This window comes from Diplotaxodon limnothrissa, linkage group LG23, assembly GCF_057381915.1.
Source record: "Diplotaxodon limnothrissa isolate DT_005_m linkage group LG23, D_limnothrissa_male_GT1.1, whole genome shotgun sequence".
NCBI classification, from domain to species: Eukaryota; Metazoa; Chordata; class Actinopteri; order Cichliformes; family Cichlidae; genus Diplotaxodon; species Diplotaxodon limnothrissa.
Genome location: NC_140617.1, coordinates 35259385 through 35278959, shown reverse-complemented (window position 1 = coordinate 35278959; position 19575 = coordinate 35259385). Strand labels below are relative to the sequence as shown.

The 19575-nt window shown below is 41.2% G+C and overlaps 1 protein-coding gene across 1 annotated transcript in view; it reads right to left on the bottom strand.

Annotated features, from left to right (window-relative positions):
- Nucleotides 1-15293, bottom strand: part of LOC146608604 (transmembrane protein 163a) — a 29239-nt gene extending 13946 nt beyond the window's left edge. The window contains exons 1-2 of the mRNA XM_085348264.1: nucleotides 15080-15293; nucleotides 10594-10713 (exon numbers count right to left, since the gene is read on the bottom strand). Of these exons, the coding sequence (XP_085204390.1) occupies nucleotides 10594-10713; nucleotides 15080-15293 (334 nt within the window). The remainder of the gene's footprint in view (nucleotides 1-10593; nucleotides 10714-15079) is intronic.
- Between the last annotated feature and the right edge of the window lie 4282 nt (nucleotides 15294-19575).

Below are 19575 nucleotides of genomic sequence, written 5' to 3'. Positions count from 1 at the left end.
CGCAGTTAAGCAAACATCGCCAACCCTTGAATACAAATGATTGGAAGGGATACTGTTCTGACAGAGATGCAGAGTATCAGCAGCAGACCTGTTGTCATTCCTTCTTGGTGTGTAACTTTATGCTCACCAAAAAATACTGAACATGGCTCACACATTAAAAGTATGGCCTCCAAACTGCATTATAACTAATGCAGTTTGGCATGTATTTACTGATGATGCCCTCAGTTGAAGCAAATGCTCCCTGACAGGTTATATAACCTTACATATGCTTGCCACACTCCCATTTTATGGATTTACTATACATCAAATGACCAGAGCACTTTACAAAAGCAAGCACATCAAAATGATTAAATGCATCTTAGTAATCAAATTAAAATAAATTTAAGCAGTAATAAAAATATAGAAAAAAGAAATCTGCAATCTCCTTTGCAACCCACCTGCACCCCAGGTCCTCCTTTCATGCTTTCATATCTGTTGCTCACTAGAACTTGGCCTTCCTCACAAATATAAATTAATGCAGATGGAAATATCAATTTTCTTTGGAGTCAAATGGTCCAGACTGAAATTTTAAGCTCCATATTTCCTGCAATAATTGAAGATTTGACGCTTTTAGTTGCTCTTTTTTAGTTTTATTTCACTTAAAGCAGCTGTTTTTACACAAAGGATACTTAAAGGTTGTCTCTCAGTGGCTCCCATTATTTCACCTCTCTATACTTTAATCATTTCATTAGGATGAAAATAAAAAAATAAAGTGTAGCTTTAATTTTGGAAAGCCACATCCAAGCTAGCGGATTTCAGTACAAGCCTCTTTGCAACCCACATCGACGCCGTTTCCTCCATTAATTCTACTTCTAACTTAATCATTGTTAAATCGATGTCTGCTGTGTTCTATGCTGGCTTTGCAAAGCAGGTCCAGAACAGAACCATACCACCAAAAACAAACACAGTCTCTGACTCAGCTAATACAGCATTCGCATGTTTTTAAAACATCCAGGGTGGGGAGATATATTTAAAGTCAGAGCTTGTGGGCCTCATCTCTCCATGTGTCAACAATACACGATCTAGCAAACAGAACCTGGCAGCTGTTGAAAGCTGCTTAAGGTAAATAAAAAGGGAGGGGCACCGAGTATCAGTCATCGGCCAGAATTGACATAACAAGGCAAAAGTAGGAGGTAAACACTCCTTACACGTAAATGACTTGTAGTGACAGAAGTGAGCATGTACAGTGGGGCAAAAAAGTATTTAGTCAGCCACCGATTGTGCAAGTTCCCCCACTTAAAATGATGACAGAGGTCAGTAATTTGCACCAGAGGTACACTTCAACTGTGAGAGACAGAATGTGAAAAAAAAATCCATGAATCCACATGGTAGGATTTGTAAAGAATTTATTCGTAAATCAGGGTGGAAAATAATAATAATAATAATAATAATAATAATAATAATGGATTGGATTTATATAGCGCTTTTCAAGGCACCCAAAGCGCTTTACAATGCCACTATTCATTCACTCTCGCATTCATACACTGGTGGAGGCAAGCTACGGTTGTAGCCACAGCTGCCCTGGGGCAGACTGACAGAAGCGAGGCTGCCATTTCGCGCCATCGGCCCCTCTGGCCAACACCAGTAGGCAAATAAGTATTTGGTCACCTCAAACAAGGAAAATCTCTGGCTCTCACAGACCTGTAACGTCTTCTGTAAGAAGCTTTTCTGTCCCCCACTCGTTACCTGTATGAATGGCACCTGTTTGAACTCATCATCTGTATAAAAGACACCTGTCCACAGCCTCAAACAGTCAGACTCCAAACGCCGCCATGGCCAAGACCAAAGAGCTTTCGAAGGACACCAGGAAAAGTATTGTAGACCTGCACCAGACTGGGAAGAGTGAATCTACAATAGGCAAGCAGCTTGGTGTGAAAAAATCAACTGTGGGAGCAATCATCAGAAAATGGAAGACATACAAGACCACTGATAATCTCCCTCGATCTGGGGCTCCACGCAAGATCTCATCCCGTGGGGTCAAAATGATCATGAGAACGGTGAGCAAAGATCCCAGAACCACACGGGGGGACCTGGTGAATGACCTGCAGAGAGCTGGGACCAAAGTAACAAAGGTCACCATCAGTAACACACTACAACGGCAGGGAATCAAATCCCGCAGTGCCAGACGTGTTCCGCTGCTGAAGCCAGTGCATGTCCAGGCCCGTCTGAAGTTTGCCAGAGAGCACATGGATGATACAGCAGAGGATTGGGAGAATGTCATGTGGTCAGATGAAACCAAAGTAGAACTTTTTGGTATAAACTCAACTCGTCGTGTTTGGAGGAAGAAGAATACTGAGTTGCATCCCAAGAACACCATACCTACTGTGAAGCATGGGGGTGGAAACATCATGCTATGGGGCTGTTTTTCTGCCAAGGGGACAGGACGACTGATCCGTGTTAAGGACAGAATGAATGGGGCCATGTATCGTGAGATTTTGAGCCAAAACCTCCTTCCATCAGTGAGAACTTTGAAGATGAAACGAGGCTGGGTCTTCCAACATGACAATGATCCAAAACACACCGCCCGGGCAACAAAGGATTGGCTCCGTAAGAAGCATTTGAAAGTCCTGGAGTGGCCTAGCCAGTCTCCAGACCTCAACCCCATAGAAAATCTGTGGCGGGAGTTGAAAGTCCGTGTTGCTCGGCGACAGCCCCAAAACATCACTGCTCTCGAGAAGATCTGCATGGAGGAATGGGCCAAAATACCAGCTACTGTGTGTGCAAACCTGGTAAAGACCTATAGTAAACGTTTGACCTCTGTTATTGCCAACAAAGGTTATGTTACAAAGTATTGAGTTGTATTTCTGTTATTGACCAAATACTTATTTTCCACCCTGATTTACGAATAAATTCTTTACAAATCCTACCATGTGGATTCATGGATTTTTTTTTTCACATTCTGTCTCTCACAGTTGAAGTGTACCTCTGGTGCAAATTACTGACCTCTGTCATCATTTTAAGTGGGGGAACTTGCACAATCGGTGGCTGACTAAATACTTTTTTGCCCCACTGTATGTGAGAGTACAAAAAGATAGAAACAAAGGCAAGGATTACACAGAAGTGCCTTAGTTTAGCTGTCAAATGCATTCCTGCACACTCAAGCTTGATCCAAAACCATTTGCTGCAACATCAAGGGAGCAGATTTGTATCTAGGACTACGAAACAGAGCTGACAGCATCTATTTTTCAAGTTAAATTCTCCAGATAGCTGAAAAGACTTCACGTTCCTTCATCGTGCAGCCTCCTCTCATTCTACCATGTCAGTTTAAAGATTTCTTTTGTGATAATGACCCCACACATCTGACTGTAATATATATCGTCTGCTCCTCTTCCCTTCTCCTCTCTGTCCTCCCTTCCTCTCTTTCTGGCACCTTCATTAGCCGCAGAGAGAACAAGTTGTGTATAAATGAATCTGCTGCGGTTCTGCGGTCGTCAAAGCCGGGCCCAGCGATGACTAATTGGCTCCCAAGAAAGCTGGGTGGGTGTCAGCCGGGACGGACCTGCAAGCACGTCAGGCTATCACACACATACACACACATGTACGCACAGTGCTACTCTACTCTCCCTCTTCCTTACTTCTTGTCACATCTAACAAGACGAGCAGGGGAAGAAAGGATAAAACGCTATCCGAGCTCTTTATGCATATCAATGAAACGCTTCACTGTCAAGTTGTTTTTTCTAGTTGGTGCAGTGATGGCGCTCGTCTGATTGTCCCGTGTGTACCAATGCATAGGCCTTGTCATTAAAGCAGCAGCAAGTGGCTCAGTTACAAGTTTCTTCTTGATAATAAAACATGAGCTAAAAGCAAACCCTGACAAACATGCAGTTCACTTTCAAATAAACTCTCACTTTTGTATTTTATATAATGCGCTAAATCACATCAAAAGAAAGAATTTGCACCGCTGTCATCTGTTACTTCACACTTCATTGGACTTTTTTATTTTGTGTTAGCCGGTTGTGAGCAGTTCTCTTTATGTTAATATTCATCTTCAGTAATGATTTTCAATCCCTGGAGTCCTCATACACACAGTCTCCTCCCAGCAGCTGATGTTGACACGTGTCCACTCGTTGAACTCATGCAGGCTCTAATCTGATGTTCTATTGACTTCTGGCTCTAGCAAATTGAGGGAACTCTTCAGCCAATCCTCACAACACCAGTTCAACCAAACCAATTGATATTTTTTGCCACTGTGAATTTGTAACTACAGCCAGGTGCCAAACTGCTATGAACCCAGTCTAACGTTAACCTTTCCTTCACTCAGTGTAGTAAAGCTTTTAAGCTGAGAACTGCTATGTCCCGTGACATTTTCCCCACTGAGATGTTCTTTTCTGTAAACTAAAAAGCCGCACCTGCCTGCCTACAATAAAGGTCACACGCACTTGGTCTTTTCCATGTTTGAGTAATGCTAATGTTTTACAGCATCTATGTTACCCAGAGACTGTTTCATTCTGTCATCATGTAGAGCTCACAGAGAACAGCAGCAGGTGGTGAGGAGTGGACTGACTCCTCGCAGAGCTCTGATAAGTCTGTGAAACACTGTTGGACCTCAGGGTTTGAATCCTAATGAAGCCCTTCGCACTGACGTACAACTACTGTTCTTTTGGGTCTTTTTTAACCTCTTAATGTTTGTAATAAGCCGAACTTTCAGACAGAATTTAGTTAAATCTCTTAACCAACTAAACTGTGACTTTGTCTAACCTAATACTAATAATTTAAAGAACCACTTTCTGTCCATTCATCAGTTTTTCACCTGTTCCAGAAACAATTTAACCAATCTGATTGAAACCTGCAGATATATGGCTGGTGACCTGAGTAAGCAACCCTGCTGTTGGGGTTTAGTTGGGGTTTTTCCACGCCTTCTCTCTGTGTGTTTTGTGCATCACAAGTCCTTTAGCCTCTTCCTTTTAACAGTGTTTTCTTTGGTGTGGTTTAGGTATGCTGCCCTATGCAGGAAGCTCCTTTATAAAAACAGATCTTTCCAGGGAATGTAAACATGTGGCCAAACATACAGGGAGTGCAGAATTATTATGCAATAGAGTATTTTGTCCACATCATCCTCTTCATGCATGTTGTCTTACTCCAAGCTGTATAGGCTCGAAAGCCTACTACCAATTAAGCATATTAGGTGATGTGCGTCTCTGTAATGAGAAGGGGTGTGGTCTAATGACATCAACACATATATCAGGTGTGCATAATTATTAGGCAACGTCCTTTCCTTTGGCAAAATGGGTCAAAAGAAGGACTTGACAGGCTCAGAAAAGTCAAAAATAGTGAGATATCTTGCAGAGGGATGCAGCAGTCTCAAAATTGCAAAGCTTCTGAAGCGTGATCATCGAACAATCAAGCGTTTCATTCAAAATAGTCAACAGGGTCGCAAGAAGCGTGTGGAAAAACCAAGGCGCAAAATAACTGCCCATGAACTGAGAAAAGTCAAGCGTGCAGCTGCCAAGATGCCACTTGCCACCAGTTTGGCCATATTTCAGAGCTGCAACATCACTGGAGTGCCCAAAAGCACAAGGTGTGCAATACTCAGAGACATGGCCAAGGTAAGAAAGGCTGAAAGACGACCACCACTGAACAAGACACACAAGCTGAAACGTCAAGACTGGTTTTTCTAAGGTTTTATGGACTGATGAAATGAGAGTGAGTCTTGATGGGCCAGATGGATGGGCCCGTGGCTGGACTGGTAAAGGGCAGAGAGCTCCAGTCCGACTCAGACGCCGAGCAAGGTGGAGGTGGAGTACTGGTTTGGGCTGGTATCATCAAAGATGAGCTTGTGGGGCCTTTTCGGGTTGAGGATGGAGTCAAGCTCAACTCCCAGTCCTACTGCCAGTTTCTGGAAGACACCTTCTTCAAGCAGTGGTACAGGAAGAAGTCTGCATCCTTCAAGAAAAACATGATTTTCATGCAGGACAATGCTCCATCACACGCGTCCAAGTACTCCACAGCGTGGCTGGCAAGAAAGGGCATAAAAGAAGAAAAACTAATGACATGGCCTCCTTGTTCACCTGATCTGAACCCCATTGAGAACCTGTGGTCCATCATCAAATGTGAGATTTACAGGAGGGAAAACAGTACACCTCTCTGAACAGTGTCTGGGAGGCTGTGGTTGCTGCTGCATGCAATGTTGATGGTGAACAGATCAAAACACTGACAGAATCCATGGATGGCAGGCTTTTGAGTGTCCTTGCAAAGAAAGGTGGCTATATTGGTCGCTGATTTGTTTTTGTTTTGTTTTTGAATGTCAGAAATGTATATTTGTGAATGTGGAGATGTTATATTGGTTTCACTGGTAAAAATAAATAATTGGAATGGGTATATATTTGTTTTTTGTTAAGTTGCCTAATAATTATGCACAGTAATAGTCACCTGCACACACAGATATCCCCCTAAAATAGCTAAAACTAAAAACAAACTAAAAACTACTTCCACAAACATTCAGCTTTGATATTAATGAGTTTTTTGGGTTCATTGAGAACATGGTTGTTGTTCAATAATAAAATTATTCCTCAAAAATACAACTTTCCTAATAATTCTGCACTCCCTGTAAAAGAAGATGGAATTTGCTTATTAACGGTGCAATGCTCACACAGTCTGTGTGCATTAAAATGTTTAAGTGTGCAGTTGAGCTCACTGCTAAGAATATACAGTGATCAGTCACGTTAGCACCAGAGCTTGTTCTTCGGGACCTGGTAAGTTTGGAAACCAGATCAGCGTCTTTGTCTCTTTCAAAACCCTGCTGAGGAAGGTCCCAGGGTTAGACAGATACTTCCTCCTCAATAATGTTTGGCTGGTGGCACGTAACAATGCCAGAACTGCTGGCTTCTCGGCTGAGCATTGGATTTGAATATGAATAACATTTTTGTCTGCCTGTCAGTAGTTTTAATGTGGCTGATTTCAGTGTACTCTGGTTACTTAGTGTTTAATGAGTGGTCACAAAACTGAAGCAGTGGATCGTTACCTAACAGATGTTCTTTACAGTACCGATCAAACAGACGAATAAGACCAGAGTGAATCGAATCCATGCTGCTCTACAGATGTGGTAATCAACCGCCAGAGATGGGCAGTAGGGTGTTACTGTAATCCGATTACTTTTTTCAAGTAATGAGTAAAGTAAGGGATTACTATTCCAAAAAAAAGTAATTAGATTACTGTTCCTTTCCCGTAAGCACGCTGCGTTACTAAACCGTGACTTTTGTTTGTGAGAGGGTCTCATGACAATGACGTACAAGAGTGCAATGTCCGTGGCTGCAGCAGACGTGTGCAGATCAACAGTGTGGGAGAGAGTACGACCATGCAGCATTTAAAGCATGGACGTACTGACATTACTGAGCTTGATTCCGTGAAAAGTGACAAAAACAGTAGCGTTCGCTATACACTCTGCGTTGGAAGAAAACTTCTTTCTACAGCAAAAGATTAAACTTCAAACCTGAGCAAGTACCAAGCACACTGCCACAGGAATGTGGAATTCACAGAGAAACCCCCGGATCCTCCCACTGACATGACCGCTGCTCCACCGGGCAAACCTCCACCTGCTCCACTCCTGCTAAACAGGTGACAATAGATTTAAGAGCGACAGGACTCAGTCCTGCTGAGTCTTTGATTTTTTTTTCTGTCTTTTACTTGCATCTATTTGAAAGAGTGAGCGTAAACACACATACTTATTTTATTTTATATGCTGGAATATGCAGAAAATAGGTTTAAATGTTAAACAAATTTCTTCCAGTCAAAGACAGCTGCATATAATTTATTTTTTGCTTGATGTAATGTGCATAAAGTTAAAAGATTAAAACTAATAAAACAAGTTTTAAAACGAGACTTTTTCATTTAATTCAATTTTATATGACGGATTAAGCAGAAAAAATTGAATTGGGCTGAAAGGTCTGTTGCTTTGTTCAGGTTGTGTATCGTGTTTTCAAAAGTTTTTAAAAGTAACTAAGCAATAAAGTAACTAATTACTTTTGAGAATAAGTAATCAGTAAAATAACAGGATTACTTCCTTGGAGAAGTAATCAGTAATTAGTAACTAATTACTTTTTTCAAGTAACTTGACCAACACTGTCAACCGCTATCTGAAATCACTGATTTAGCGTTTTCATAACTTCACAAATAACAAACGAAACTGTAAAACTCACAACTTAAATTAATCAATTTCAAGTTAAGTGAACGAGAGAGCTCTCTGACCAGTGATATAATTTGTAATTCACCAGCAGGAACCACATCCTCATTTCAGGTTTGATAGCATTTCTAGTAGATAATGGAAGATGGATTGAGAATGAATTGAAGCTGCAGTTTATGGAAGGCCTCAGAGGGGACTGGCGGCGGCTCCTGGGCAGAGCCCCGTGTACTAATGAGAAGTGAATGAACTGAAAAATGGAGGGAGGGTGGGGCACAAAAAAGAGAACAGTTTGTAGAGCCGGAGAGTGGAGTGGGGCGGGGGGTCATATATAGGGGTGTGTATCGAGGTGTGGTTGTGAAATCCAATTTATTATGTTAAACTACAAGACTCATTGTTTTGGAGACTACATCCTTAAATCTGCAATGACTATGCCTCGTTCAGAGAGGAATATATCAAACCCACAGCAACACCAGCATAGTGAAGTCTGCTCACAGACTATATAAAAGACAGACAGAGGCCCCGTGCCATCACCTTTTGATTAAAGAGGCTGTCATGAAGCCCAACAGGAGTCCACTGGCATCTTGATGTTTAGAAAATGCACTTCAAAAAACTTTTATATTCAATTTTATATTTTTTGTGCTTTTAATTATTTTTTCTATCCACCCATCAAGCAGATGACAGAAGAACTTGTGAAGGAATATAATTACTGATTTTAACAGCGTAATGTGTTACATCATTGTGTTACTGAAAAATGTCATGTTGGGAAACTTAGTGTAAAAAGTTAACATGGAATATGTTACTGGTAGACGAGTAGTCTAATGTTTGTTTCTCTTGTGTAAATGCCCAATAAATTGATCACCGGGAACACCCCTACACTCTACTAATGTTAAGTAATTTCATTACATTTTCCATGTATTTTTATCACATGAGTAGAATCTAAAATGTTACATTTATTGGAATCTGATCAAATGAAACGTACTGGTTTACATTCAGTTTATACCGAGCACATTTTCTGAATAAATAAACCTTTGATTTTATGTATTGTGTCATGCTTATTGAGGGTGAAGAATCATTGTTGCAGTGCATACTGCCACAGATAATTAGAGAGGCAAACAAATATTCATACTCCCATCCTCGTACCCAACCACCAAGAATCACCAATTATCCGAACAAGCTTGGACTGCGGGAGGAAGCCGGAGTACCCAGAGGATCATCATCATCATCATCATCATTAAAATTAAAAAATTAAAAAGAAATCAAGATATTTAATGTTACTCTGTAATCTCAAATACCAGCACATCACCAAACCACAGCGTTTTCTTCTGTTTGTGTGTCGTGATTCTCGTTGTCAGATCACTGGTCGCAGGAATCCGTCTGCTACGCCGGCCTCGTTCGTGTCTTCCTGTGCTCATTTCTGCAGCTGATTTGAGGGTGGCGCCATGTTTATTTATGCGTGAGAGCAGGCAATATGAGAAAAGTCCCACAGCAGGACTGCAGAAATGTGACAAACATGTCTAATGAAGACAATACAAGAAAAATATTCAGTGAAGAAAAAGCTTAATGAACACAAGAACCCTGAAAAACAAGGTGAAGGAGGCTGTTATCCTGACCCTCATCAGTATTACAGGAAACTCATATCTCTACATACAAACCAGTGTGGAGGTGATAAGGATCACAGATGCAAAAAGCTTGTTTCTTTACTTAAGTTAAGCACCAAAATGCATTTACTGCAGAGGGGGAGGAGTAAGCTGAACATCAGGTGACAGATCTGTCCAATAAAAAATGTCAATCAAACACTTGAAGCAAACATCATATTCTGGCACACACAGGCGCAGTCTGTCAAATCTAAACAGCTTTCTAAAGCGGGCTTTAAATACAGTTTTTCCTATTGAAAGATAAAGTGTCTCACTACTACAACAAATAAGATCCCGGACAAACAAAAAGAGACACAGGAGGAGTTATTTATCCAGCCAGCAGTCTCGTCCTTGACACACTCGGGATAAATGAAAAGAGAAACCCAAAGGTTTAGCACAAAGTGTTGGGTGATTAAATATGTTCTGCCTCAAAAGAAGCAAAACTTCAATAAATGCAGCAAGCGTGAAGGTCGACTTCACAAAGGTGCTGACGGCAAAAATGCTCCACGTTGCTTTTGTAACCGGGAGAAACAAGAGCCGTGGAAGGCTAAAGTTTGAACGAAACAGGATCCTGGCACGAGTTAGCATGCTAAAGTGCTTTTTCTACATGTTGCCTTTGATTTTGAGAACAAATGTTTAATCTGTTGGGTGTCACATTTACCAGCAGGGTGTTGCAGTAATTAGCAATGCTGTCCTTCGACTGACAAACCAAACAGCAAGCTCTCTTTTGACTCATCTTTAGATCTTTCGCACGCACAAGAAATGTGGCATCAAAGGAAAAGACGGGAATGTGTTACTCACTGAACGCAGCAATGGCCAGGATGATGGTGACCACGATGGACGCCCAGGACACCCACAGAGCCTTCTTGCGGTAACTCTGTGCTTCGTGAGGCTTCAGACGCATACTGCTCTCCAGGAGACCTGCAGACAGTGTCGCAGGGCACAGTGACCCACAGTATTCAAACAGGGTTTGGAGTTGCTTTTAAAGTGGAACTTTAATCCATTTCGAAATGTTGTGCCACATATACACTGTTACTCAGTGTAACAGTGTATATACTGTGTTACTGTTACATATTTCCCACGCGTGGGACTAATAAAGGTTATCTTATCTTACAATGACAGCTGCTCGTGTTAGTTTTAAAACAAATGAGGTGTGTGCAAGTAATCACACTGCTCTGAGCGCTCCGTTTCAAACTGATTTTTGTACTCTTGGATGTCACCGAGAGAGAGACTCCTGGGTATAAACTACCTGCGACTCAAAAAAACGCTGCAATTATTCAGAAATAATTTAGTTTAAAGGAAGAATAAACTTTAACGAGAAGGAGCGAAAACGGCTTGTTTGAAACTGACTGAATTAAGGTCCAGTATAAGATTAATCTGGACTATTTTGAATTTAACTCAATGCAAAGCTACACTAGTAGAGTCCAATCATAAAAACATAAAACTGAAAATAAGCATAACAGGACTGTCTATCACAGGGCTAACACTTACACCAATTTACCTAAAGAGAAGAGGATCCAGAGAAGACTCCCACAGACAGGTCCCAGGCAGATGGGGGATTGAACTCAGACCCTTCTTGCTGGGATTCAGCAGTGCTCATGATTGCGCCACCACTTAAATTATATACTGACAAAGCAACTTTTGTTTTTGTCATCATCTTATGAACTTATCTTGTGAACACTTTGACTGTGTGTATCTGCTGTTTGGTATGAAACAGGTGATGTGCAGTGGAGCTTTTTTCAAGACTGAATCGAAATATGGTGGAAAATCTAATCTGAGCCTGGAGCCTAATAAAGGGAGTTTTTCCTTCCCACTTTCACCAAAGGCGTTCCCAGAGGAGATCACCTGCTTGTTGATTTTCTCTGTATTATTGCAGACAGTATTGTAAACAGCCATGTTAGAGGCTGGAAAAGTAAAGCACCGAGTTGATAGATGCTACAAAGCCTTGCTGATAAACTGATGATGATGATATGAAACTGACTGATAAACTCATGATGATGTGTATCATGTGATCACTGATCAGTGTTCGCAGGCTAATACAATCTATCCATCTAAACAACCAAGTTTGAATTTTGTTTTGTTTTTAAAACAAATATTAGATACATAACCTCAGACATAAAGGGTACAGATAAATACTTACTTGGTGTCCTGCTGGCTGAAAGTGAAAAGGCACTGACCAAAAGATGGCTAACACAGGATCCACCAACCTTAAACAGCTGGATTAATGTAACACTAGAGATTTATAAGATGGAAAAGATTACTTTTTTTAGTGAATTTAGAGTATGAGAAATGTATAAACCCCTGGGGAAAATGGCTCTACTATGCGGGATCTATAAGGCCAGATATCGCTGCTATCCACCATTAGAGTGGCTTAATTTGCAAAGTAACATGTACTAATGCTATTTATGCCCTCATCTGCTACTGATGGTGTTGTTACTCGAATGTCCTCTCTCTGGATGCATACAGTTACAAACTATGTCTATCTGTAAATATGTTTTGTTTTTGTTTCACACTCTTGTGAAGGAAAAAGTTGTTCTTCACTTGAAGTGATGGCACACACCCAGACTTCTATGCTCTCCTGTACAGTGGGGCAAAAAAGTATTTAGTCAGCCACCGATTGTGCAAGTTCCCCCACTTAAAATGATGACAGAGGTCAGTAATTTGCACCAGAGGTACACTTCAACTGTGAGAGACAGAATGTGAAAAAAAAATCCATGAATCCACATGGTAGGATTTGTAAAGAATTTATTCGTAAATCAGGGTGGAAAATAAGTATTTGGTCAATAACAAAAATACAACTCAATACTTTGTAACATAACCTTTGTTGGCAATAACAGAGGTCAAACGTTTACTATAGGTCTTTACCAGGTTTGCACACACAGTAGCTGGTATTTTGGCCCATTCTTCCATGCAGATCTTCTCGAGAGCAGTGATGTTTTGGGGCTGTCGCCGAGCAACACGGACTTTCAACTCCCGCCACAGATTTTCTATGGGGTTGAGGTCTGGAGACTGGCTAGGCCACTCCAGGACTTTCAAATGCTTCTTTGTTGCCCGGGCGGTGTGTTTTGGATCATTGTCATGTTGGAAGACCCAGCCTCGTTTCATCTTCAAAGTTCTCACTGATGGAAGGAGGTTTTGGCTCAAAATCTCACGATACATGGCCCCATTCATTCTGTCCTTAACACGGATCAGTCGTCCTGTCCCCTTGGCAGAAAAACAGCCCCATAGCATGATGTTTCCACCCCCATGCTTCACAGTAGGTATGGTGTTCTTGGGATGCAACTCAGTATTCTTCTTCCTCCAAACACGACGAGTTGAGTTTATACCAAAAAGTTCTACTTTGGTTTCATCTGACCACATGACATTCTCCCAATCCTCTGCTGTATCATCCATGTGCTCTCTGGCAAACTTCAGACGGGCCTGGACATGCACTGGCTTCAGCAGCGGAACACGTCTGGCACTGCGGGATTTGATTCCCTGCCGTTGTAGTGTGTTACTGATGGTGACCTTTGTTACTTTGGTCCCAGCTCTCTGCAGGTCATTCACCAGGTCCCCCCGTGTGGTTCTGGGATCTTTGCGCACCGTTCTCATGATCATTTTGACCCCACGGGATGAGATCTTGCGTGGAGCCCCAGATCGAGGGAGATTATCAGTGGTCTTGTATGTCTTCCATTTTCTGATGATTGCTCCCACAGTTGATTTTTTCACACCAAGCTGCTTGCCTATTGTAGATTCACTCTTCCCAGTCTGGTGCAGGTCTACAATACTTTTCCTGGTGTCCTTCGAAAGCTCTTCGGTCTTGGCCATGGCGGAGTTTGGAGTCTGACTGTTTGAGGCTGTGGACAGGTGTCTTTTATACAGAAAAGCTTCTTACAGAAGACGTTACAGGTCTGTGAGAGCCAGAGATTTTCCTTGTTTGAGGTGACCAAATACTTATTTTCCACCCTAATTTACGAATAAATTCTTTACAAATCCTACCATGTGGATTCATGGATTTTTTTTTTCACATTCTGTCTCTCACAGTTGAAGTGTACCTCTGGTGCAAATTACTGACCTCTGTCATCATTTTAAGTGGGGGAACTTGCACAATCGGTGGCTGACTAAATACTTTTTTGCCCCACTGTATATGAGTCTTAAAATTAAGATACGTGTCAAGTGATGTACATTTTATTTTATGTATAACATAAAAAAACCCTAATATTAAAGGATTCTCCAATAGTTATCATTCCTGGACTGTGTTGTGATCACTGAGGAGGACAGAAGCCTCAACACTGAAAGCCATTCACACAAACCAGCACCTACTCTTTTACTCCCACCAACCACTTGAACACCAACTTGGAGTGAACAGGACAAGACTCAGTTGTACACCTGCACTTAAAAGAGAAAGAATGATCTTTCGAAGATGACAATGTTCGAATTTATGTTTGAGAGAGGAGTAAAGGAGGCCATCTACATCCGCTGTGACTGAGCAGTGTAGAACAGAGGTGGTGGCTTATGCAGTCTTGAGATTTCTTCCCAGGCATTTCAATCCTCCCCTCACACCTTGCCTCAGTAGCTCACATGATGATGGGGTGATGGTGTCTCACTTAGTTGGCCCCAGTGAGAGTACGGACCCACACCTTTTTAATAACACGTTGACTCACATGACACGTCACATGACCTATAGTAGGTTAAAGAGCTTTGAGATCACTTCCAAAGGGGACAGCTATATCTAGGGGGTGTTACCCGAGGCTCTCCGCTGGTTGTTTTAGAAGTGATGAAGCCTCTATTAATGAGATGCAAAACGTCTTCACAAACCTGGTGAAAGTGAATGTCAGAAAATGCACAGGAAAAGCTACAGTGTGCTGGTTTAAGCTGTGAAACACCTGCTACTGTTTAAATGCTGCCTGTGGTCATCAGCCTTCCCAAAGACAAGCCTCCACTGATTCATTTACAGAATCTGCAGGCACCACTATTTCACGTAAGATGTCTGCACACTCTGTTTGCACATTCTGCACTGCATTACTACGCAGATCTGTGAATAATTTAGCATGCATATTGGTCACCACACAGTCCAGTTATGAAGCAGCCTTTTCCCTCAGAAATCATACATGATTCACGGACAGTGTGGAACATCTGGGGGCAAAATTTAGGGAAATGTTTTGAGCAGGCTACAGTTGAATGAATTAAAGTGTATTTCCAGTGCGTGTACAGTAAAACAAGCACCGGTCTACACGGCATTACGCACGGTGTGTGTCTTGGCCACGGGGCATCCAGAGAAACTTTAAACAAAATTCAAGCCGCCTACCTCTGTCGTCTATGCTGTCATTTATCTTCATCTCTTGGTCCATTTTAAAGCCCTCTGCGTGATTTTCTGTGTTGGGCTGCTGCTGTATAGAGTCCGCCTGCTCGCACCGTCCGTTTACCGCCGTGGGGTCCACAACTACAGCCGGGTCCGGGACAGTGGTGGAGTCTGGCGGTGTGGGCTCTGTCATCTTCTCGGTGGGGGGTCGCGGTTCCATTGAGGCACTCCACAAATGTCTCACCTGGGTGAGAAGCGCAGGCTTGCAAACAGACAGAGACCCAGAGACAGACAAGGAGGGAGACTTCTCACAGGGTGCCGAGCCAGTTGCGCCAAGTTACATACAATCAGGCGAAATCGTACCGGAAATTAGAAGTTGTACATTTCAAAACAAAAGCCTTTTTTGAACCGTATTGGAGAAAAAAAATTTTTTTGGTTTAAAAATAGACAGTAACGTTGAATATTTCATATACTCTTTTATTTGATATCAATTAACTATCATCATGCTATTGTCCTCGTCAAAGCCTGCTTACTCCCTCTCCTTCCCCTCATATCTGCTATTATTCACTCTTCACTCACCACTGGAACTGTTCCTGCTTCCTTCAAAGTTGCTGCTATTACCCCAATTCTGAAAAAAACTGGTCTAGATCCCAACAACTTTAATAATTTTCGTCCTATCTCCAATCTACCATTTCTCTCAAAAATCCTTGAAAGAATAGTTGCTTCACAAGTCCATCTTCACCTAACTGATAATAACCTTTACGAACAGTTCCAGTCTGGCTTTCGTCCTCTACATAGCACTGAAACTGCTCTTATAAAAATAACAAACGACCTTCTTATAGCAGCTGATTCTGGTCTCCTCTCCATCCTTATCCTTCTTGATCTGAGTGCAGCTTTTGACACCATCTCTCATCCCATTCTCCTTAGCAGATTAGCTTCTATTGGTCTCTCTCACACTCCACTAGCCTGGTTTAAATCATACCTATCTGACCGCACTCAGTTCATTCAATTAAAATCCTTCACTTCTCAGCTTTCTCCTTTATCCACTGGGGTGCCCCAGGGATCTGTCCTCGGGCCCCTTCTTTTCATCATCTACCTTCTTCCACTCGGACATATTTTTCGTAAATATAATATTCAGTTCCACTGCTACGCCGATGACACCCAGCTCTATCTCTCTACCAAACCTGACTCTACTCTTCCTCCACCCTCCCTCATCCTCTGTCTAGCTAAACTTAATTCTTGGTTCTCCTCCAACTTTCTTAAACTCAACAGCAATAAATCGGAACTTCTTCTGGTTGGCACTAAACGACTGCTATCCAGAATTAACAATTTCTCTCTCACCATCAATAACTCGCTGGTCCCTATCTCTCCCTCTGTGAAAAGCTTGGGTGTCATTCTCGATAGCACATTATCCTTTAACTCACATATCAATAATATTACACGTGCAGCATATTTCCAACTCCGTAACATTAATCGCCTCCGCCCCTTCCTCACACCTCACGCCACTGCCATTCTCATCCATAATCTTGTTATCTCTAGAATTGACTACTGCAACTCATTATTATTTGGCCTTACACAAAAATCTATCAACAAGCTCCAACGTGTCCAGAACTCTGCTGCCCGTATTATTACTAGGACTTCTTCTACCCACCACATCTCCCCAATCCTGAAGCAACTTCACTGGCTCCCGGTCAAATTTCGCATCCATTTTAAAATAATTCTGTATACATTCAAGGCTATTCATTCTCTCTCTCCACCGTACCTCTCTGACTTATTACAGATGAAGCTCCCATCCCGCTGCCTCAGATCTTCATCTTCTCTTTCTCTCTCTGTTCCCTCTGCTCGTCTGATCACAATGGGAGGGAGGGCCTTTAGCTGCTCTGCCCCTCGACTTTGGAATTCCCTACCCCCGGACCTCAGAAATATTAGTTCATTCTCTCTTTTTAAGTCCACCCTCAAAACTCATCTGTTTAAAATTGCCTATTCTTAAATTTCTGTATGTTTTAACTTTTATCTTCTATTTTTATCATTGTGTATATTTCCAGTTTTTAATCTGTTGTACAGTGTCCTTGGGTGCTTTGAAAGGCGCTATTTAAATAAAATGTATTATTATTATTATTATTGTTTTAGACTACAGTCTGCTCCACAAATGATTTGCTACTTTTTGAAGCATCCTTTTTTTTTATTTCCTGGCTGTGCTTTTCACTATTTCGACAGCATCTCTGAGGGTAATATTGTACTTCTTTTTACTTCACTTTTTTTAATATGATAAGTAGCAGTTGCTAGCTACTGTAGCACTTCAGATTAAAGCATTAAAGCCACTGAACCTACGCTATAACACATTGTTATAAACTGACCTATACTGGGGGGATGAAATGGTTAACGTTAACCCGCCCTCGCCTAGAAGCACTTAAATACTGTTTTTCCTTTTTCCTATACATTGGCTACAATAGGCTGTGTAATAATAATATGTAGCTTTAGCCCCTTAGTTTGCTGACATGATTTAACAAGCCATGTTTAGGTAGGTAGTTTTAACCGAGCAACAGTAGGTATTTGCTAATTAATTCAGCCTTATAAGTTAGTTCCCAAACAAGAGATGAGATTTATTTCGAAAGTGTTTGCCGGAAGTGGTTTGTGTCAGAGCTGACACACTTGACAGAAAGATGTTGCGCACAGTCTGGACGAGACGTAGGAGACGGAATATTCACATCAGGCTCCGATTCGCGACTTTGTGACAGATAGCCGCACCTGGACTCTAATTACTAGTCTAGTGGAGGTCACGAGACCAGTGCTCGTGCTGCAGCTCAAAAGTGCACTTACCGCCGCGCTCTGCACTGCGCGTTCGCGAGGAAAACATCTGTCCCATGTGGATTCAACGAGCTGACGGATGTGAGCGCGTGCAGATAGTGGTGCCCCTGTCACACACCTGTCACGTACACTACATAGAAAAGAAAATAATAACACAAGCTTGCTTTTCCATATTGTTTTTTTATTTGTAACCGAGAACTGGGAAAAGAATGTGCGTATTTATATATTCATATTCAAAATGATAACGGGAATGCCTCTAATGCGTTCATGCTCAGGAAAAAGCAGAAATATGTAATACAATATGTTTATAGAGCAGTTCCCACCGTGTGAGCTCTTTCGGCCACTCACACGTAAGAAATATTTAGGTATGGGTCAGAAGTAGTCAGTTTAGCCTGTTTGTGTAAGATTGGATTTCACATTTAACTTAAGTAGAAATATAATCATCAAATACATATTCTCGTCAGGGTAATCTGACCACTAAGTACTTGTTTGCCATTGTGAATGTGTGACAATCATGGTGACATTTTTCTTTAGCAACCACTGGCTCTTAAATAAATAGTTATTTTACTTTCATTGAAATTATTTTTCTTTTTGATTAGTTTTGATCTTATCAAGATGTTTGTTTGGTCATACTTTCTTTTATTTTATTGAACTTATTTAACATATAGGCTATTGCGAGTTTAGCACATGTACAACATAAAACACTTATTATAGTAAAGTTGTTGGACTTTTATTTTGAAAGAAAAAAAGAATCGCTGCAGCATGTTTGGATGAACATTACAGTTTTATCTATTTGTTTTTATTTTTGTTAACTTTTTACTAAAACAAGACTATGCATTCTGTGAGCTAAATGCTATTCCTAACAATATTTGTAAATCTATTAATATTTCCATTTTTATTATATATTTCTCTCAGTCTAATCTGCTTAACTAACATCAACGATATAACCTATTTAAGTTGACAGAAGAGTCAACACGCCTGAGCTTTCAGTTCTATCTCTTGGTCTCTGCTTCCCTTTAGTGGAGGATGTAGAGTAATACAGCTTGTGTTCTACTGAGTGTGATATATATTTATCTATATCTATATATACATATATAGATATAGATATATAGATATATAAAATTTTGGGTCTGCCTGGACTTATATGAAAACCATAGCAGGGTTTCAAAATCCCCAGAGCAGCAGTCAGATCATTTTAGATGGTTTTAATTCAGACAGAGATTTTGCAAATGCTTTAAATATGTTTTATGCTCGTTTTAGTTCTTCTGATTTTAGCGAGGATATTTTGGAACTGAAACAGAAACTGAGAGATACTCAGCACTTTATCATTGAACTCAGTGATGTCCTGATAATATTAGTGGCCGCCTAATTAAATCTTGTCCTGACGAACTCAGTCCTATATTTCAGGTTATTTTTAATAAATCCTTGCAAACACAACATGTGCCCTCTCTTTGGAAAGAAGCAGTCGTGGTTCCTATCCCTAAATCTAGTCGTCCAAAAATTCTAAATGACTTCAGGCCTGTTGCCCTCACTTCAGTTGTAATGAAAGTCTTTGAAAAAATCATCAGAAATGTGATTATGAAAGAGACTGAACATCAGCTGGATCCAATGCAGTTTGCATATAGGCCCAATAGAGGAGTGGAAGACGCACTTTTGACTTTACTAAATCTGATTCTTAAAAATGTAGAGAGTAA